Here is a 22,420-nt window from a genome sequence, read left to right on the forward strand (position 1 = left end):
GAAATGTCTCCAACCATCTTGCCTCCATGATCCCCATTAACTTTAGTTTTACTAGGGCCCCTGAGTGCCCCACACTGTCAAATGCTGCCTTGGCGTCAAGGGCAGTCACTGCCACCAGCACCTCCGTTTGAACAAATGCTGTGTCGAAGTCTGAAACTCGATTTGAGTTCTGCCAGAATCACCAAGATGGTAACTGATGTCATTTGATAGCAATGTTGATTCCTCCATGACTTTGATGAATGGGAGCAAGCTAATGCAGTAGTAATTTGCCATATTGGATTGTCCTGTTTGTTGTGAGGCCTGGGTGATTTTTCCACATTGCCAATGTTGTAGCTGTACTTAAATAGCTTAGCTAAGGGTACAGCTAGTTCTGGAGCACACATGCTTCCTGATCACTTTTGCTCATACTGACTTTGTAATTCCAGGTTTGTTTTTTGCTCCTTGTTATAGAAAGTAGTGAAGTGGTCCTTTGGGCCAAAATTCACCTAACATTTATTTTAATGATCACGACCTGGTTTGCATGTTGTAGCATGTGCTGCCAAATTGGAGCATTATAGTCATAGTGATGGATCTTGGTAAACAGTTATTAGAATGTTTTATTGTTGCAGAAGATGATAAAGGAGGCAAAGCTGCAGGAGTGGAATCAGTGCAGCAGCGACGCCAGTATCGCAAACAGAACCAGCAGACCTCTTCAGGTGGGACTCTTGGCAGATATTTTACTTCACGTTTATATTTTTATTGTTGACACTTGACCTACTGACAAATGTTTGAAGATTTAAATAAATTTGTGACTACAGATACACCATATTGGAAAGAGAAATTCACTGCAATACAATAGTGAAGATTTAGTATTTGCACTTTCTACAATTTTTAGTCATCCAGAATTGTTGTGGAATCCAGGATTCATTTAAAATTGCCACTGAAGAGAGATTTCGAGAGTACCTGCTAATTCCATTGGCAACTATGGGAAATAATTGAATGTTAACTTGAGTATTCAGCTTTGATCGGGTCCATATATTTGATATCAGAAGTTTAAATCAACCTTAGTGTGAAGTTTCAGAAAAGGAATGAATGATCAAATAAAAAAAGTGAAACAAAGTGTCATACTTTGGAAAAGGGTGTCGCCCACTCGAAAGTACCATGATCAATAGATAATCATAGAATTCTGACATCATTTTGTAGCGATTTTCGATTATAATCATACCTTGTGGTACAAGGTTTTAGTTCATGTAGGCAGTATGGAATGAGATGTCTGCTAGAATATTTTCAGTGCTCCCAATACAAATGCTTTCAGCAGCCAATTCCCTGTTGTTAAAAAGGGGTAAACACAGTGGTTAGCACTGCTGCCTCACAGCGCCAGAGACACTGATTCGATTTCCAGCTTGGGTCACTGTGTCTGTGTGGAGTCTGCATGTTCTCCCTGTGCCTGCGTGGGTTTCCTCCCACAGTCTGAAAGACGTGCTGGTTAGGTGCATTGGCCATGCTAAATTGTCCCTCAGTGTACCTGAATAGGCGCCGGAGTGTGGCGACCAGGGAATTTTCACAGTAACTTCATTGCAGTGTGAATGTAAGCCTACTTGTGACTAATAAATAAACTTTAACTTTACTTTCAAACTTGATTCTTAATTGGATACTAAAGCAAGTAATAGAACTAGATTAGGTAGGTATTTGCAACAAAAAAATGCAGCACAACAGTGTTATTTGTAAGGTACCAAGTAAATGCTGGATAATAATTGTGTATTTGATGTTCATTTGGCTCATTTATGTTGCATGTTACAGTTTTTATCACTAATCTGTGACGGTGGAAAAGGAACTGTGGGAGGAAAAGTAGTACTAATATTTCTCAGTACTCAGTTTTGTACTGTGGACATTTGGTTATTGGAAAGTTGAGACAAAGGGACAAGGGGTTAAGTATGGAACTGTGCACTTTATATGAGTGTGATACATTTAAGTTGTCAGAGTTAATTAGTTTATATGTTTTAGATTTTTGGTTTAGGAATAGAGAATGGGGAAAATCTCTTAAAATTTCTAAACACCAGATATGAGCGCAAGCAAACAAGGCTGAATTAATTACAATTCAAAGAAAGGGTCATATTTATCAAAAAGTTGGATGTTTCCATCAAAGTTTAGAGTAGAAGGTTCATAAAACAACAGGTAGAGGAACTTCATATCCGTGGGCCTTTTTGGTGGAGGCATGATATGGAAGGGCAGACCAGAGAGGTGTTTTGCTTTGGGAGTATGAGCTAAATTAATTTAAAAACATGAAGTAAGTAGTCTGAATGTGTTTCTTGTAAATGCAGATCTAGACTGAAAATATTGCCCAGTGTGTTACAACCACTTGGCAGTTTCTAAATGGATAGGAACCTTTAGTGTCAATCGTACGTGCTGTTAAAATGTGCTATAAAAAGGCTCACATTTATAAAGCACCTTTCACCACCAGCACCGGACATCGCAAAAACGTTTTACAGCCAATATGTTTCTGAAGTGTAATGTAAGCAGTCAATTTGCACACGGCATGCTCCAACAAGCAAGTGGGATATAATGACCTGATAATTTTTATTCATGTTCAGAGGGACAAATATTGGCTGGAACACCAGGGATAATTCCCCTGCCCATCGAAATAGTGCCATGGGATCTTTTACATCCACCTGGCAGATGGGTCCTCGGTTTAATGTTTCACCTGAAAGATGCCACCTTTAGCAATGCAGCACACTCAGTACAGCACTGGAGCATAAGCTTTTGATTTTTGTGTTCGAGTGCTGAAGTGGAACTTGAACCTGCAACTTCTGATCCTGAAGTAAGGATTCTATAGTCGAGCCACTGTTGACACACCCTTTACAGACTTGGCAGGCCTTTCCTATGTAAAGTATTTCAGAAATGTACTACATAGAGTCATAGAGGTTTACAGCATGGAAACAGGCCCTTCGGCCCAACTTGTCCATGCTGCCCTTTTACGCTTGTATTTGGCTCATCAGGACTAAACCAAACCTGTTTCCAGTGAAAGATGTACATCCAGAAGAGTGTCCTTGAAGTTAAAATACCAGGTGAAATGTTGTTTTATTATTGGTAGAAGCAATTTGAAATGATGAATTTTGTGTGGTGTGAGGAAAATAGGCCTAGTCAATGCTGTTATTCCACTGGAAGGGGAAGCTGCAGACCACTATTGACTAAAACTATTGCACCTAACTTGTGCAGAGTCTGGATTCACTGTTATAGTGAATGAGTTTAGTAAGTCACACCATGAGTAAGCTGTGATAAATAATTATATATATGCATACCTAAACATTGGCTGGAATATAGCTTTGATTTTTGCACTTGTTTTGAGTGAAAGCTTAATTTCCATTTATTCTGGAATTTTGTATTTTTACCCTATTAGGATTGATATGTGCTGTGTAGTACAGATTCATTTTGCCATTTTAATTTGTTAAATGCCCCTTGTGCAGAGTCTGGATCTTCATCCTCATCTGAAGATGAAGCACCAAAACGAACAAATGCAAAGAATGGTGAAGTTCGAAGGAGGCGCCAGCGTTCATTGTCACGGAGTATATCCCCACCTCCTGCAATGCGAAAAAGGCACAAGGACTTTTCACCAAGGTAAAATGCAAACAATATTTACTGTTGGTATATTTTTGTTGCATAATTTTTGGAGTTTACTAGTATGGAAAACCTGTAGTTATTTTTCAGAGATGGAAGTCTCAATTTTAGAGTGGCTTCTGTCACCATGCATTTTTGTACTAAGATATGAGGTTCTTAGAAGTTGGCTTGGTACAATCGGTCCCTTGAAATATTTCAAATTTTGCTGGATTATTTTTGCAAGTAAAGGTAAAAGTCTGGTGTGGGGAGGATGCTTTTGTGCAATGTGGGAAGAATAATAATTCCATTTATCTGCTTCATTTTGGTCCTCATTGTACATAAATCAGCCCATCTGCAAATTCAGAAATCTAAAAATTGTCAAGACAACTATTATTAAAATTGTTGGGCATTCGGGTTTGAGGACCGGTGCAAAGACCATATTAGTCAAATATTAAAATAACTTGCAGTCAAATCAACTCCGAACTTTAAATTTCTCTCCATATTTTCAGGTATTTCACTTGGTTTAGAGTGTTAATTTTATTTATCATGGTAAGGAAGACCATATTAAAAACCAGGGAACTTAAAGGGGATCTATCATGCTGGAGGAAGATGGTGCTTTTAGTTTAACATGTTCCCTACTCCAACCGAAAAAATTGTTTCGTTTTCTACTTGCTAGAGGACATTTCAAATTGGAAATATTACAACCTGCCCTGCTGCAGGTGTGCCATAGTGTGTTTCCTACTTGAAAGAGCTCATTCACTTATTATTCAAGGAGATCTTGGTTCTGTCTGATACACCATTGGGTAATTTGATATTTCCATCTCCGTGTACACTGATAGTTAAAAGTTGAAAATTTACCCATCAGGAGAAATGGGATAAATTAGAACTGTTCCGGATGTGTACTGCAAATTGGAAGTAACTCTTTCCTAAAATTTAACTGTGATATCAATGAAAAATTGGCATCGTGAGAGGGAAGATTCTCTTTACAAGTACTGGAATCCCTTGGGTGGATAATTCATTTATTTTTAAACTGAAAGGTATTAAATATTGTGTAAAATCAGAAGCGCACAAGAACAATATTTTTAAATTGAGTGTGCAACTCTGGTTGTTTCTAAGAGGGTGAATTGGGATTTGCTACCTTTGGCTGAGTCACTAGGCATGGCACTAAGCAGAGGCTGGGTGTCTGGCCTGTGGAAGAGATAAATCATCCCTGTTCCACATCAAGTTACACCTATAATTTCTTACTGGTTGGCCCTTATCTGGGCATTGAAGTCCACTGCCAGCTGCTCTTCCTGGCTGGTTCTCAGAATGTGAGATCTGGGAAACAGAAAGTGGTGTGGAAGGTTATTTAAAAAATTAAATAATTGTATCATAGTTAATGAATTAAAATGTAAATCAACCAGAGAGTTACAGTCTGTATGAATTATTGGTTTAAGATACTTTGGTTAGAGGTTGATCTGTGAAAAAACACAGCTTGGTTTTGTTTTCTCTTGCTATCAGGATGCCGCTTGGAAAGAGGTGGCACTTCCCAGTGGCGAAAAGGTTGGTTTGAAAATGCTGATCACTGAAAACATTAGCCTGTTTAAGGTTCCTTTAATTAGCAACCTTATTGCACTGCGTTTTAGACAATGCAATCCAGTTTCATTGGCGTGCTGACAATTATTGCATCAAATTTTTAATTGAAGAGGAAATTAAAAGCACTTAATTCTTGGGATGAATGCTTGAAATTGATTTTTGTTAAAATTTTGCGAATGGGAACTTTAAACTTTCAAAGAGCTAATTGTGGATTATCTGCTTTTGATGAATTAAATACTTGAACTATGAATACAGTGGAACCCACTTGTACTAAATTTGCCACATTTAACATTTAGGATTACAAAATCAAAAATTAAAAAGTTTTTTTTATTCTTTGGGATGTGGGTGTCACTGTCTGGGCTACACTTTGTTGCCCGTCCCTAATTGTCATTGAACTGAGTGCCCTTAAACCCTTCTCCAGCTCAGACATATCAGAGAGGCAGTTAAGAGTCAATCATGGTGCTATGGGTCTGGAGTCATGTGTTGGTCTGACCAGTAAATAATTTTAGAAATGTATTGCAAGTGTACTGTGAAATCTAAGAATATAATTTGGACATTAGGGCTAGTTACACACAGTTAGAATTATAGAACTAACATTGTAATTAGAATATTTTCCAGCTTACTGGTCCAGGTCTTCAATACAACTCCTGGGTTCTAGCTTTTGAGTATTGTAGATGTCAGTATTTTTAAAGTAGCTATTATCCTTGTATTTACTTGTATTGCCGTTGATTAGCTGGGAGGCATTTCTGTTAGACACCCTTTTTTTTCTTTAATTGAGTTAGGCCATACATGTTCTAGCCAGTTCCATTTATCTTGAATCTGTGGGTCAACTGATTCTGTGAAATACTAAGTCAGCTAAACTGACAATTAGCACTACTGCCCCTCAGTGCCAGGGATCTGGGTTCAATTCCAGCCATGTAGTTTGTATGTTTTCTCTGTGTTAGAGTTGGTTTCCTTCCACAGTCCAAAGGTGTGCAGGTTAGGTGGATTGGCCATGCTAAATTGTCCCTTGGTAAAGTGTGTAGGCTCTCAGGATTAGTGGGGTAAATACAAGGGGATAGGGCAGGGGTGAGCTTGGGTAAGATGCTCTGTCGGAGAGTTGGTGCACACTTGATGGGTCAAATGGCAAAATATGCTCTATGGATTTTATGATTCTATGACGTATACATGCAATCAGTAGAATTCTTGACTTCTGAATATAGGAGCAGTATGCACTTATTGTCTAGGGTAGGTTAGTGTGCATAGTGGAGCGAAGGGTGCTTTAATTTTGACATGATTTGAAACGGTTCAGGACAAGAAGTCATTCTACAGAAATATGTAGTTTGGTTTTCAAATTGGATACAAAAAGCATAAGTGGTTTTCACTGTATCTGGGATGATATAGTGGTGATGGCCAGTTTTATTTGGTGTGAAAGACCCATAACATAATGAGTAAAATAAATGTCGCCAATGATATGCTATGGTTATTGCTCAGTTTCTAATCAAGTTTTAAACATCTATGGATATTCAGATTTAATGGCTGGCTGAGAAATTACATAAGAAATAGGAGCAGGAGTAGGCCATCTAGCCCCTCGAGCCTGCCCCGCCATTCAATAAGATCATGGCTGATCTGAAGTGGATCAGTTCCATTTACCCGCCTGATCCCTATAACCCCTAATTCCCGTACCAATCAGGAATCCATCTGTCCGTGATTTAAACATATTCAACGAGGTAGCCTCCACCACTTCAGTGGGCAGAGAATTCCAGAGATTCACCACCCTCAGAGAAGAAGTTTCTCCTCAACTCTGTCCTAAACTGACCCCCCCCCTTTTATTTTGAGGCTGTGTCCTCTAGTTCTAGTTTCCTTTCTAAGTGGAATCTCTCCATCTCTACCCTATCCAGCCCCTTCATTATCTTATAGGTCTCTATAAGATCCCCCCTCAGCCTTCTAAATTCCAACGAATACAAACCCAATCTGCTCAGCCTCTCCTCATAATCAACACCCCTCATCTCTGGTATCAACCTGGTGAACCTTCTCTGCACTCCCTCCAAGGCCAATATATCCTTCTGCAAATAAGGGGACCAATACTGCACACAGTATTCCAGCTGCGGCCTCACCAATGCCCTGTACAGATGCAGCAAGACATCTCTGCTTTTATATTCTATCCCCCTTGCGTCATCCCCCAGTACATCATTTTAATTGATTACTTAAAAAATCAAAACTCAATTCAAAGCCTATTTCTGAGATTCCTATGCAATTTGTAATATATCTGCCTTTTTCAACTTTGAAACATTGGTGTTTTTAAAAATTGCATTGAAATGACCTGGAGTTTTGAACGTTGGTTTAGAGAAAGCTATTGAACATTGTTCAATGTTCTCCAAGCAGTAGGAAGCCTAATTGTTTTAATTCACACTTTTGCACAATTGCATTCCAAGGGATTTACACAGTTTAATAATTGCATATAACCTATGTATGTTTAAAAAAAACATGCCTTGCTCCATATTTCTCTATTCCCATAAGCTTTGATGTTTTGAGATGTAATTCATGGGTGATGGTAGCGATCTGTTACTTTATTCTGCAAACTCTATGAACCTAGACAATGTGTTGGGCTTTGCAGGGCATTACGGCCTGGCTCAGTCTTGACCTTGTTCTTAAATTAGGTGGCTTTATAGCAATTATCAATAGACAGCTGTTTTAAAATAGACTCTTGCTGCCTTAAGTACGCCGAGGCTGGTTGTAGCATCCCAAATTGGCTGACATCAGACCAGGGATTTGAGTTGGCATAAGCAGAAATCTATGGTTTAGACATAAAATTTGGAGGGGTATTGGTACAGTTAGGGTTAAACAAAGTTGTGTGGCAGAAGGCTTGTGTGAAGCATAAACTCCAGAATAGCCCAAATGACCCGGTCTCGTGCAATAAATTTCCCCTAATGTGGCTGTTGATGCATCTAATTTTAAAGAGCAGTGCATTGGGAATACCATTACAATTCTGCCTAAATCGTCGTTTTATTTTTTCTCTCTCACACACCTTAAAACAGGAACAAATTCTGTTTAATTTTGACACCTACATTTTAAATGAGCTTTGGAAAATTGTTCTGTAACCCTGATTTCACTTTACAACTGTGGAGGTGCACAGAAAATTGTTCGATACTGAGACAGAAAGCAGATGTCTTTTAAAAAGGCAGTCTGGGTCAGAATGTATTCCGAGAGTAGTTATCAGGGCCATGCTTATTTGCTTTGCATTTTTACCTCTTGAGGCTGGGAGTTAATGGGAGCGGTGTGAGATCTATAATTGAACATTTATTTTGTGCTGACACCTTGAATGTATGCTCACATGCTGATGTATGGTAAACAGGAGAAGGAGAAGCCCATCACCACCACCAAGGCGCCGGCGAACCCCATCTCCTCCTCCTCCTCGAAGGCGCAGATCACCTTCTCCGTTGAGACGCAGGTTAGTAAATGTTTACCATCCAGTTGTCAAATGTTGTCCTATTTAGAGGGAAACCAGTAACTTGCTCATTTCTTTGGGAGCCCCAAGGTGATAAATGTGGTGATAAAATTCACTTTGGATTCCTTATTACCAAGTTTGTGGATTCATTAAAACCGTGGGCACAGATTATTTTATCTGTTATTCCAAAATATACATGAGAGTATGAATTTTGCTTGTTTTTTGAAAAAGAGCAGATGGAAATTGAATATATTGTGGCATGATGGGTAGTTTGGCAAAATTACAAAATGAAACTGATCCAGGTGCAGTTACTCAGTTTCAACATTGATGTCACTTCTCCAGAAATGCCCCCTAAATTATTTTAACTTTACATGATGTAAGAAGTTTTTTGTCTGCAGTTTCAGTACCTGTTTCCCTTTCAAATGAGCTATGTTGTAGCTTATAATGGCAAGATAGAAATCAAATAGCACAAAAATAAATGGTACTCTTGTGATTCTGTGGTGTAGCATTCTTGCCTGTAATATTCTTTATAAATTGAGTTTTTGCTGTAATTACTGCGTTTTAATTTTCACATTGGCTTCGGACTGAAGATTCACAGTGATATTCTGGAAGCTATATCATCTTGGCAGTTGGGTTTTGCTGTATTAGATTATCTGAAACGTACTGCTCTGCTTAGTTTCTTTTCCCACCCTTTCCAATCCAGGAATGCTTTAGTGTATTAAATAATTCCATGTTGTTGGTATCTATTCGTGAATGGTAATAGACTTGTAAATATTTAAGTTTAATCATCTAGAAATGGTTGCAATGTTTTTACACTCCAACAAGCAGATTTTAACATTGTGGTTTTATTCTGGAGGTAACCCATTGTTGCTTGTGTGGACTATGTTTCAGTCGTACCTTCATCCAGTTGAAATTCTTCTATTCCTCGTGTACATTTTTTGCCATTTTTCCTATTGTGACATTCGTGTATCTTAGATTTTTTAAAAATCAGGTTCTCTGCAGCGCACTCAGCCTCAGCTCTCATTGTTGTCGGGCTGTCTGTAGAAGTCCTTTTATTGCTAGTTCAGTGGTTTAAGTGGGGTTTGTTTATTTTTTACTCTGGGATCTTTTATGACCCTGCATTGTTAGGAGGAAGACTGGTTGGCAGGTCATGTGTTCTGGGCAGTTTTGTTTCCTTCCTTGTGAATTTAAGGTTTCATTTTCTGTTTGGTTGGCTGCATTTTTAGTTTTAGAAGGGACATCAAGCTGAAAAGAAGTGTTTCTCTTCCTGGTTTTGGAAATTCTGCTTCTCGCCTTCCTGGAGTAGAAAATCTGCTGTTGGTGACTTGACCAAAGAAAGAGTCTTTCTGATGTTCTAGGAAGCTGTTCTGACTCAAACTGTTCTGGGTGTATCCAGAGGGTGCTAGAAGTTACAAGGCTGAGAAGTCAGGGTGTCAATTCTCCAACCAAAGGACTCAGTTCCAGTATCACGTGAACATTAGTCTTTGCTGTGTTAAGTGAAGGTTTTGGTCATGGGATTTGCTTTGTTGGAAAGGTGTTTAGTAGTTATGGGTTATACATTATCGCAGTTGTTTTGCTTTTGTTTATAACTGATAAAAGTTATTGCTAACTTTCGTTCTATACATGTTAACTATATTCTTACATAAACCTGTTTGATAAAAGCTCCTAGTGGGTCATTTGAATCATACCTGAAGTGAAACATCATGCTTAGCCTAGCCAAATTCAAAGTGCAAAACTTATGATCCAGGTGGACTTCATGAAACACTTTGAATTATAGCACTATAGAATAAACTAGGGTTGTTTTCACTGGAAAGACGGAGGCTGAGGGGAGACCTGATTGAGGTCTACAAAATTATGATAGGCAAAGACAGGGTGGATAGTCAAAGGCTTTTTCCAAGGATGGAAGTGTCAATTAGAAGGGGGCACAGATTCAAGGTGAGAGGGAAAAGTTTAAGGGAGATGTGCGGGAGAGGTTTTTCATGCAGAGAATGGTGGGTACCTAGAACGCGCTGCCAGAGATAGTGGTGGAAGCAGGCACATTCGCAATATTTAAGAGGCAAATGGATCGGTACATGAATAGGGAGGGAATCAAGGGATACAAACTGAGTAAGGGCAGAAGGTTTTTTTAAGTTTAGTTAGGGCATCATGATCGGCACAGGTTTGGAGAGCTGAAAGACCTGTTCCTGTGCTGTACTTTTCTTTGTTCACCTTCCAAGGGCAGTGACACATGTAGTCACCAGTGGCTTTCCACGGTGTTGCTCAGAAACTCTCCATGTGCAAATACCGCTTGGATTGGACATTGTTCAGCTTTGGAAGGGGTCACAGCCAAATATCAGCCCATTTACATCCAATGTATATGTGAATTCTTTGCATCAGGATCACTGTAATCCGAAAGGACCTGAATTGTCTTGGCTAACGTAGTTTGAGACCACTTATCATGGCCCTACCGACTGGAGACCAAAGCTGGAAGTTTTCTAGTCCATGTGTACTCCTTAAGTATGCCTCTGGTGCTTGAGCTTTTGAGTCCGATAATTACTATTATTATTAATAGCCCATCTTGAAATTTTATCTCCCTTTATGGTTGAGGAATCCTGTTTCTCTATATAGTTGGTTGAAAGGAACAAAATGTAATAATTAGGTTTGCACATAACAGGAAAGGTTCATCAGAAAAAAGTCAAGATTGATTAGAACTATAAACTCTCCACACACATTTGAATTTATCTGTTTCGATCATTAGTACATGGACAATTATTAATTTGATTTTTCTCATTGTGTTGTCTTTTTAGATCTCCATCTCCGCCACCACGAAGACGTTCAGCCTCACCTAGGCGTTATTCTCCTCCAATTCAGAGGAGGTATACTCCATCACCACCACCAAGGAGGAGGGGATCCCCATCACCAGCACCAAAGCGCCGTAGTTCCCCTTCTCCCTCTTCCAGACGTAGGAGAGGATCTCCACCTAGTCGTTCTAACCGAGATGTTCGCTCACCACCAGTACACAAACGCCACTCACCATCCCCACGACCGAGGATGATGCGTGGGTCCATTAGTCCACCACCAGCACGAAGAGTGTCAGTGTCGCCTCCACCACCACAACGGCGTCATATGTCTCCATCCCCCAGTAACAGGCCAATCCGACGGGTTTCACGGACCCCGGAACCCAAGAAACCTAAAAAGTAAGGGCATTAATGCTTAATATCAGGATTACCATCTAAGAGTAATCTAGCACTGTTGTGCTGTCTTTCTAATTTTGGTTGTTGACTAAAATTTTAAAGCAAATGTTTTCTGTCTTACCACATGAATTTATTTTATGGATTTTCAAGCTTTTCTGTCTCTAACCTACTATCACATTCTAAAAATTGTTGCAGCTATAGCATGTAGTTAACTCCAGCTTTTTTGGGTTCAGTTTGAAACCTGCTCGAGAATACTTGGTAACTTCAATCCAGTTGTTGCGGAAAATAACTTTTATGGATTCTGGTACTAATTCACAAGACCATTCATTTTGGAAACACTAATTTGTAAATCTCTTAGGATCTCACCAAGCCCACAAGCCGTGAGAAGAGCTACATCTTCCAGATCCATATCTAGATCGCCAGAACCTCTTCCCAAGAAAAGGCCAGTTGCTTCAGTCTCCAGGTCACGATCTGTCAGCAGGTCACCAACACCTGTTCCTCCGCTGCCACAAAACAAGAAGGCAAAGAGTGCTTCAATTAGTCCGTCTCCTGTCAAGGTAATTGTGCTATTACATTTCAGTACTCCTCCATTTAACATTTTAAAATAGATTCTCTAAAGATCAAGTCCAACAAAGTAAATAACCCCCCCACAATGAAAACTTATTTTGCAGTGTCGAGTGGCCCTTCATACCTACCTACAACAATCCTTGCTTACACTTGTGTAACTTTTGTACAGAGACCTAACAATGGGAAAATTGATTCCCATTAATGAACCAGTTTCGATTTTGCTGCATTCTTAAGTGATGAGACATTTCTCGAGCTAATGCATTGTTCAGTCTTGTAAAACTGAGTTGAGTTGTGAAAGATCCAAGACGCTCCAATTAAAATTGGGTGGATTAATTTATGTAACTTGGACTTCATTCAAATTCTACAGAACTTGATTTGTAAAATTATAAAATTCATTCAACAAAATTTTTTGGATTAGGAATTTAAATGATAGGGAAATCTTTTTTAAACACAGTAGCAGCTGCCAGATTTGATTGATTGCAAGAGCTAGTGGGCTGAGCATTGTTCATTTGATATAATGCTGTACGAGGTTTTTTTCCTGCAGATAACTTCCACATTGACTTTTTCGCTCTGCCGTTTTTAGTTTCTCCTTGCCACTCCTTATCTGTGGCTGTGCAGTCAGCTGCCAGGATTCACCCAATATTGCCTTGGTGGGGCCCAGAAGTAGTTTGAATTTCATTCCCATTTCATAGTATTAGGCGCAAGATTAATAATCAAGAAGAATTATGGTTATGAGCCCTCATTATCAGTCCATGTTGGTATGTAGGTGCTTCAATTTGTCAGCAGCACTTCTGACATTTGATGTTACACACCTGCTTTACTTCTGCTTGTCTCCATACAGGGTACCAAGATAGGGGGGAAGATAGTATTCTATAATATGTCATTCAGACACTGCCTTGGAATATTTAAACTGTACATCCACTCTTGTAGCTCTGTTACCAGCTATTTAAAATAAATTTTAAATTTTGTAAGTGAAGATTTTTAGTTTTTAAAAAAAACTTATTTCCTGCTTTTGAGTGCTTTAAGGTAATACTGCCTTGTATCTTTAAGATCTCTGACCAGGAAACTGGAGGAAAGAAGAAGAAAAAGAAGAAAGATAAGAAACACAAGAAGGACAAAAAACACAAGAAACACAAGAAGCATAAGAAAGAAAAGGCTGCAGCTGCAGCAGCAGTAGTTGAAGAACCACCAGTAGAGCCAGTTGAAGCTCCAGCAAAGTCACCCCAGCCCGAAGCTTCAGAACCCATAAAGGTAAGTCAGTGTCTCGAGAATAGTTAAAACTAGAAATCAGTAGAAGTAAAATTGGGTGTTTCCTTGTAGTAATTGTCAGGAAGTAGAAGTAGTTGTAAGTAATCTGTTTGTATTGTTGGATATTAGAAAGAAGGTATAGATTTAAGTGAGTTTAATTTTGTGTTTGTGTAAGGGTAAAACTCTAGTTAGATTCATGTTAAACAAAGGTGCTTGCGTGCATGGGGGTTTTTGGTTTCAGTTCAAACTGTCTGTGTTGTGCTTGAGAGTTTCCGCGTGCAAAGTAAACGAGCTGTGAGAAAGAACAAACTGTTGCTTAGCAACCAGGGTTGCTAAACTTAGCAACTTTAGGGTAGAAAGGCTTTGAGTTTAGTTTTAGCTGGAGTTTAGCAGTGAGAGAGAAGGTAGCTCTCTCAGCCCTGCTCGAAGCAGGAAAGCTATGTGATTGAGTAATAGGCAAGAAAGCTAGTTCCAAAAACTAGGTATAAAGGAAACCAAAACTGGAAACTAAGCATTGTACTCTGTTCATTGAAGTTAGATAGAACTAGGAAGAGCAGAGCTGATGAAGTTGGCTTGAGAAAAGCCAGAGATCTGAAGCAATCGTAAGGTTTGCTGTCCTTATTTCCAGTCTTTGAATTCTATTGGTGACTGAATCCCTGAGAGACTGTCTGAAAGGTTGAAAGCCCGTTCCTATTCAAGACAAAGGAATACTGAAAGGAGAGTTGTAAAACCTGGAGGTGGATCCTTGCTGAAAACAGCTGAGGGAAAGCATTGTTTTTAAGAAGATTCTAAAGCGTGTCTTTTTGAGAGTGGAGTTTGGAAAAACTCGTGTGACAATCATCTGGGGGGAATTTGAGGACAAATCCACAGAAGTTCGATTTGGTGACATCAACGACTTGGTTGCAGAGTGGGGTGCGCCCGATGGTTGATTTGCAAGGACTGTGTGTTTATTGAAAATCTTATAGCATAAGATATATTTTGTAACCTGTGCTATCCTTTAAATCTGTGTGTACATTTGTGGAGATAAATGGGGGTGAAGGAGTGTATTGTATTGTGAACAAACTTTTCCGTGTTTATTAAATGTCTTTTTGTTATTCAAAGTCCTGTGACTCTCTTCATCCACATTTTCTAAAATAAAGTAAAAGTTACGGTCTTTCGAGCCAAGGTTCTATTCTGGGACCTTCCTGTCCAGTAGTAACATCAACAGGGATTATAACATAATTACAATGGCATGTATAATTTACAATTTTAAAGAGTACACTTTAGAAATGCCTAGTGTTGTGTTGGTTTTGCTCATTTTTCGGCTCTATTGTTTGACAGAGAACTGTTCCATCATGGTATGGTGAATAGATTAGTTCAGGCTTTCAAAACACGTTTTGCCAGATGGGAAAAGCAGCACAGATTGAGACCTTTGCGGTGCTAACTACAATGGCAACTTAGATTATCGTAAATACGAAAGGGAAGGTGTCATTTGAGTGGTCCACATTCTACTCTGCAGGTTGCTGCATGTTCACGTGCCCGTATAGTTTTGAGAGATCATTGCTTGTACCACCAGTATGTTGTGAGGTTCAAAAATAATTTGGAAGCCAGATGTACATTGTAATGCACCTTCTTCATGGAGGCAGGGTGTACTTTAGTTAAAAGTGTTGCTTTGTAATATTTAGGTTGTAATAAAGCATATTCTATACTGTTCAAATTTTATAATGCAGAAATAGTCAAATTAATTTGAGCAATACAAAATGTGCTGCTCAGGTAAATTTGACTCCTGACATACAAATATTGGATGTTTGACACCTTGATTCTTTTCAATTAAATTGCTGAGCACTTGGTGCTGGAGTTTTTCTGTTAAAAATGACATTGTAACATAGTTCTACATGAGTTTCATCTGATCAATTTATTATAGGAGTCAGAAAGTGAAGAGGAAAACCTAGATGATCTAGAAAAACATCTCCGAGAAAAGGCTCTGCGGTCAATGCGAAAGGCTCAAGCTTCACCACCATCATGAAGGAGAGTACTGAATAAACCTAACTGAAGGAGCTGATTGGATTAGGCACAAGGGCTTTGTACATTTTAAGATTGGCTGCTATAGTAATGCCAGTATATTAAGATGGCTGCCATGCCACTCATGAACACTGCCTCTTAGCTATACCAGAAATGATTTTTCATAAAGGCAAATCATAATGTTTTATTACAAATTAAAACAAAATTCTTACATGGCTTTCATTTTCACGACGCATCTCATTTTAAATGCAATAATATTTGGAAAGCTATTGGTCTTGATGGTTTGACGGTTGGTTTTAATCCAAGTTGTAGTTTGCTTAACCTCGTCTACCACGATTGAGTGAGATTCATCCATTCATGTCTGGCCTTGAGATACATCTCTGTGGCAGAGGGGTGTTTCATTTTCTCCCATCAACTCAGTCAACTTGCATCATGGTTTCTGCCGGCTGGTCATGGAACAGACTGATAGAGATCTTGGGGTAGTCCATAAACCCAGAATGTCCTGACTCCTTTGGAAATTGTCGGCTTGAGGGTGAGAAAACCTTTGTGGGGAAACTAATTTTGATAAAATCAGATTTATATGGAGTAAGTTAAGTGAATTTGGAGTAAATCAGTTTTCAAATGCAGCCGTAAGCTACGTTGGATTTGCACTGAATTGACTGAATTTATGCCGTTTGTGATGAAACATTTAATGTGTTGGTACCAATTTCTTTCTGTTTGCAGTTCTTGTCTTGGCTGTCATTATGTAATGGTATTTTGTGACATCGTTTATGTAACTGTACAAATCCTTTGTGTTTAATCCACTGATATGACCTGTAGTGTAGTTTCTGCAGAGTTTGAGTTTTATTTGAGCCGTTTGATTGTCCACAACATTCTTTACAAAGAGCTTCAGGTGAAAATGCGCTGTATCTAGAACACTGGAAGTCTCTTTTTTTTAAAAACGAAACATGTTATAGGAAGAGGATGGTACTACCAGGATCTGAAGGATTTTAAGATTCCCTGGTTGACAGTAGCTTTGGATTGTATTTTGCTTTGTGTAACAGGCTGGTTTCACCCAAACTGTTAATGTCTTCTACTGTTACGGTTGTTCTGGGAGTAAAAACTTGTTTAGATGCTGTTCTTTTGTGGGAGCTTAACAAAATCTGTAATGAATATTTTGAATTTGTCATCTTTTGACTTAAAAGGGTTTTTTTTATAAACGTTGAATTATAAAGCTGTAAAAAGCTGAGGTAATAAATGGAAATTAAATTTCTAAATTCAATTTTCTTCCCTTTGGGCTCTTTTTTTCACCCCCACAGGAAGTAGTTGCAGTTTGTACTAATAGGGCGTCTGCCTACATCTTTGGTAAACTATAAATATTGTTCCGGCCAAAATTAGTTACAGCAAAGAAAATGAAAACAAAAAAGCAGTAATCTTTATTTAAAGAACAATATAAACATTTTTATATAAGTTTGAAAAATACGTTAGCATGTGCCTTTTTCAATTAAAGACTGAAATGGCGCAGAAATTTGAAGTGCAATGATACGTTGTTAAAATCAGTTACCGGCACTGGTTTTGTATTTTGGTGCTACTTATGTACCAAAGGGCTTTGGGCATAGATCTTTATAGTACAAAGTCATGCAGAACCGAGGCACCAGAAGAAATCCCACTTGCTGCAGGAGAGAATATAATTATATCAAATCAATAATACTTATTCTCTAATCAGGGTAATTTTTCAATAGTTCATGGTGCAATGTTCTAAAACAGGTGATATTGGAAACTTAATTTAAGATCAGGATGTGACTAATACATATATCATTTTTTTTGGGGGGGGGATTAAATCCATGTATCCTATTGAGGGGCATTTGGTTTTGTGATGTTGCTGCAATTTGTTGAGGAACTAGAGCTTACTTTCAATCCGAGTACAGAATTTGTTTCCTCTGACTAAGTAAATGAGTTCAGGGCATCAGAAATTTGTTATGGTCACCTGAAAGGGGGAAAATATTAAAAACATGTACTCCCTAGGATAAATGAACCAGAATGGCACTTTGAAATAGGCAGTTGACTACATTGAAGGCAGTATATAAATTTGTTATAGACCACTGGTGACGGACAAAGTGAAGGGAATATGCTACTTTTATTAATGAGGATAGATATGGATGTTCAGCTAATGCAGCAAATTAAACATAATATCCTCATACAAGTGTGACGATGATATTGTGGGTCCCTGTTCTTATTTTGTTTTTGCAATAACTGAGAGATCATTCCAAGACACTGATGTTTGAGAGTAAGGCAGCACTTCCACAGAAGGAAAACGTTGAAATTGCCTGTGATCAGTTGCTTGTTTGTGGTTCCTCATGTTCAATTATTTTGTTGCATGATGCTTATAAATTAGTTTGATGTTCATGCAGTCTGATTTCTGTATGCCTCCTCAGTACTGCCTGATTACCAAGAGATGCGGGCAGCACAGTGGTTAGCACTGCTGTCTCTCAGTGCCAGAAACCTAGGTTCAATTCCCGGCTTGGCTCCCTGTCTGTGCAGAGTCTGCACGTTCTGCCCGTGTCTGCGTGGGTTTCCTCTGGGTGCTCCAGTTTCCTCCCACGGTCTGAAAGACGCGCTGTTTAGGTGCATTGGCCATGCTAAATTCACCCTCAGTGTGCCCGAACAGGCGCTGGAGTGTGGCAACTATGGGATTTTCACAGTAACCTCTTTGCAGTGTTAATGTAAGTCTACTTGTGACACTAATAAATCAACTTTTAGATTTCAGTTTTATCATACACCTATTCTGCCTAGCTATTTCACAAAGTTAGTGTTAAGTCTTTCTCCTCTGCATAACGTGCATCTTTAATTGCCAAATTTGCAAGGCAACTTGTGACCCTAGAAGGTACGTGGAGTGGATCAGTTAAACACAATCTCATGCAAACTCATTTTTCAGCCACATAATACACAAGCACTCCAGGTAAGAAAGCACAAACTTGTATTTACATCACATTTATTATATCTTCAGGGTATTCCCAAGCACTTCACAGCCAGCAAAATACTTCTGATGTCTCATTGCTTGTTGTCCAGCTAATTTGTGCACTGATGTCCCACAAAGATAAATAATCAGACAATCCTGATTTATCACTGTTGGTCGAGGGAGAAGTGGTTGCCACAATCCCTTGCTACTGTTGAGATTTTTAAAAATAGCCACTTGAGCAGACAGGCACGACATCCTAGTTTGACATCTAACAAACAACACCTTTGGCAACACAGTTGTTGTCGAGTACTACACTGAAGCATCAGCCTAGATTACGTGCTCAGGTTTTTGGAGCAAAACTTGAAATGTATCAACAGTAGAGGAAAGTTAGAGTCATAGAATCCCTACAGTGCAGAAGGAGGCTATTCAGCCCATCGAGCCTGCACCGACAATAACCCCACCCAGGTCCAAATGCTCTAACCTCACATTCACCGTGCTAAACCCTCTGACACTAAGGGGCGATTTGCCTTGGCCAATCCACCTAACCTGCACATTTTTGGACTGTGGAAGGAAACTGGAGCACCCAGAGGAAACCCATGCAAACACGGGGAGGGAGAATGCAAACTCTGCACAGACAGTGACCCAAGGCTGGAATTGAACCCAGGTCCCTGGCGCTGAGAGACAGCAGTGCTAACCACTGTGCCACCCTTGAAGTGTGCAACTATGGAGCCATGGTTAACTGTTAAGATTTAGATGATCGATTCCCTGAAATAGAGTAATGTGAAAATTATGTTGGACTCCTCAAAGTCCGCACCATTCATAGTTGTCGTTATGTTGGCCTTCTCGCAAGACTTGTCATGCTTCCTTCCCCTCTTGCTATTCTACTCTACTTACACCTTTGGTCCATTGTTCCCATTACACTGTCTTAAAGTCATTGCGCTGATCTTGTTCTTGTTCTATAATAAATGCATGTGTAGGGCCTGCACTATACTCCCATAATCCATCCCATCACAAACCACTTTTTTTTCCCACCCCTCTTGCTCTGTATTTGCTCAAAAACTGTTAATCTCCTACATAAAAATCAATGATACAGCACATAAGGCCACTGGGCTGCTCCTCCCTGTGCTAACTGATGTAAGGTAACCAATTATTCCTACAACCTTCTGTTTCCTTATAGCCTTGCTACTTGTTCTTCCTAGCAAAATGCATCACTTTACACGTCACTGATCATTTTTGTCTGCCATGTGTCTGATTATTTCACATTCTTTGTCCTCCTGAAGTCTTGCTATCCTTGCCAATGTTTACCACATTTGAGTTCTGTGTCAACTGCAGACTTGAAATTATGAAACTAAAACAGAAAATGCTGGAAAGTCTCAGCATCTGTGGAGAGAGAATAGAGCCAACGTTTCAAGTCTGGCTAACCCTTCAACTGACAATTAACTTGGTCCCAGATTATATTGTCTCAAAGTTTTCCTATCACTGATAAGCTAACTGGTCTGTAATAGGTGTTTTAATGGGTCTGATATTTGCATCCTCCAGTCCTCTTGACACCCTATATGTAAGGTTTGGAGGATCGTGGTAAGAGCTTCCGTGTTTCTACCCTAACTTCCCTCAGTAATCCAGGATGCATCCCTTCTGAACTGGGTGACACGAGTGCTGTCTGCCTTGCATTAAAAATTAAGACATCCAATTTCTCCCCTATCACTTTTACTGTGACATTGGAATCATCCTCTACTGGAGGCAGATGAAAAGTACTCCCATGTTTTCTGACTCCACAATCCGATTACATCCTTTTTTTGATCCCTATTCAATTCAGTCCTTCCTTTGACTTCTCTTTCAATGTTTATTAAAGACTTGGATTCTTTTCGTGTTAGCCACTAATGTATTCTCATGCTCTCTGTACCCTTCATTATGTTTTTTAAAGAACTCCCCTGTACGTTATGTATTCAGCTTGGTTTTTCTACTGTTATGAACATTTTACTTGCCATAAGCCTCCTTTCCCAATTCCATTTTAATCTCCCCTTTAGTTATCCAGGGAGGTCCAGCTTCCTCAGAATTTGTCTGCTCTGTATCCAAATCTTCACATTTCAAAGCCTTGCATTGTTCAGTTCCTATTTTCCCTACCAATTTTCGATTTCAATCCATGTCTCCCCACAATTCAGAAATTAGCCCTCCTCCAATTAAGCATTTTCACACAAACTTTTCCATAACTATTCTAAACCCAGGGATGTGATTATTGTTGCCCAAATGCGCCACTGAAATTTGTATCATCTGCCCCAGTGTGAATCTACGGAACTAGATCCACCGTTGCTTCCTTTCTTGTTGGGCTGGGTGCATTGATCAAGAAAGGAAGTTCTCATTATTATCCTGGTAAAATAGAGGTGAGCACATTCCACAATCTCTATTGAGTGAACTTTAGGCCACTGCCCATTTTGTACTGGGCAAATGGAGTTAAAATCCCTGTTGCCCCACAGTTGTGATGGTCTGTTCAGCCATTTGTTTCAAGAGTTGTGTTGGCTAGTGTTAGAACAAAGAACAATACAGCACAGGAACAGGCCCATCGGCCCTCCAAGCCCAAGCCGCTCCCTGGTCCAAACTAGACCATTCTTTTGTATCCCTCCATTCCCACTCCGTTCATGTGGCTATCTAGATAAGTCTTAAACGTTCCCAGTGTGTCCGCCTCCACCACCTTGCCCGGCAGCACATTCCAGGCCCCCACCACCCTCTGTGTAAAATACATCCTTTTGATATCCGTGTTAAACCCCCCCCCCGCCCCCCCCTCACCTTGAACCTATGACCCCTCGTGAACGTCACCACCGATCTGGGAAAAAGCTTCCCACCATTCACCCTATCTATGCCTTTCATAATTTTATACACGTCTATTAGGTCACCCCTCATCCTCCGTCTTTCCAGTGAGAACAACCCCAGTTTACCCAATCTCTCCTCATAACTAAGCCCTTCCATACCAGGCAACATCCTGTTACAGAAGTCATAGGTATCAAATTGTCGCTTTGTCCATAACCTCAATTATGTTGACGTCAGGATGAGCCTGAATGTAATGGGGAAGCACAACTAGAATACTCAGCACTGCAAAATAATCTTCAAGAGTACCCCTCTTCCTCATGCCACTTAAGCTTGTGGATGTGCAGCTAAGCACTGCTGTGAGGACTGTCTCGGATGCGTAAAGCGTCACGAACTGAGTGGCTCCTGCTGCTATTCCACGTTGACTCACTCTAACACCATCATACTCCATGGAGTGGACTGGAAAAACCATCACACCGATCTTCCCCATTCACAGAGATTTCAAAAGTCCACCCTGAAAGCATTTCAGATCACTCCAGCCATTCTGGGAAACAGCAAAATATTTGGGTAGCTGGTGTCAACTGTACAGAAATTGTGGTACTCATGCAGCTTATTGAACCAATAGTTTCACGCAGTCCCTCCAAGACAGTGAACATCGTTCATACATATCAGTGTAGAACATGGAAGCTGGAGCAGCTGCCAATAAGGAGATGAGTGACAACTTGAGTGGGATTTCTTTGGTATTCATTCATGGGATGTGGACGTTGCTGGCTGGATCAGCATTTATTGCCGATCCTATTGTGCCACGCACCACAAACTGCTCACTAAGATTTGGTGCAGGAAGTACTCCATTTCTCCACTCAGTATCTCAGGAGATCGTTGAATGGGTAGCCAACCCAAACACTCGGAAGTTTTTCCCATCCTATGAAAGCAGTGGTAGCAGATGCTGACACCCATATTCAAAATCTTTCCTTCACTTGGCATTCACAACCAGTCTCATGTTTTACAGAAATACGTATTCAGCACCAGACTATCCAGCATATGTAGTTAAAAGCATCAGGATCATAGCAGACAGAACATCAATATTCTCACTTGATGTCGCTGGGCCTCCTGTAT

The 22,420-nt window shown here is 39.7% G+C and overlaps 1 protein-coding gene across 9 annotated transcripts in view; it reads left to right on the top strand.

Moving 5' to 3' along the window:
• srrm1 (serine/arginine repetitive matrix 1) overlaps positions 1–22,420 on the top strand; it is an 83,745-nt gene that overhangs the window by 41,110 nt on the left and 20,215 nt on the right. The window contains exons 11-18 of one of the 9 annotated variants that reach the window (XM_078237920.1): positions 609–695; positions 3,444–3,594; positions 5,074–5,115; positions 8,483–8,578; positions 11,362–11,751; positions 12,107–12,305; positions 13,366–13,566; positions 14,192–16,825. In XM_078237920.1, coding sequence (XP_078094046.1) covers positions 609–695; positions 3,444–3,594; positions 5,074–5,115; positions 8,483–8,578; positions 11,362–11,751; positions 12,107–12,305; positions 13,366–13,566; positions 14,192–14,215 — 1,190 coding nt within the window. In that variant the 3' untranslated portion in view covers positions 14,216–16,825. Of the gene's footprint in view, positions 1–608; positions 696–3,443; positions 3,595–5,073; positions 5,116–8,482; positions 8,579–11,361; positions 11,752–12,106; positions 12,306–13,365; positions 13,567–14,191; positions 16,826–22,420 lie in introns of those variants that run through there. The other 8 variants (XM_078237915.1, XM_078237921.1, XM_078237916.1 and 5 more) reach the window with 8 other exon arrangements.

The sequence above is a fragment of the Mustelus asterias genome, chromosome 21, assembly GCF_964213995.1.
Source record: "Mustelus asterias chromosome 21, sMusAst1.hap1.1, whole genome shotgun sequence".
NCBI lineage: Eukaryota > Metazoa > Chordata > Chondrichthyes > Carcharhiniformes > Triakidae > Mustelus > Mustelus asterias.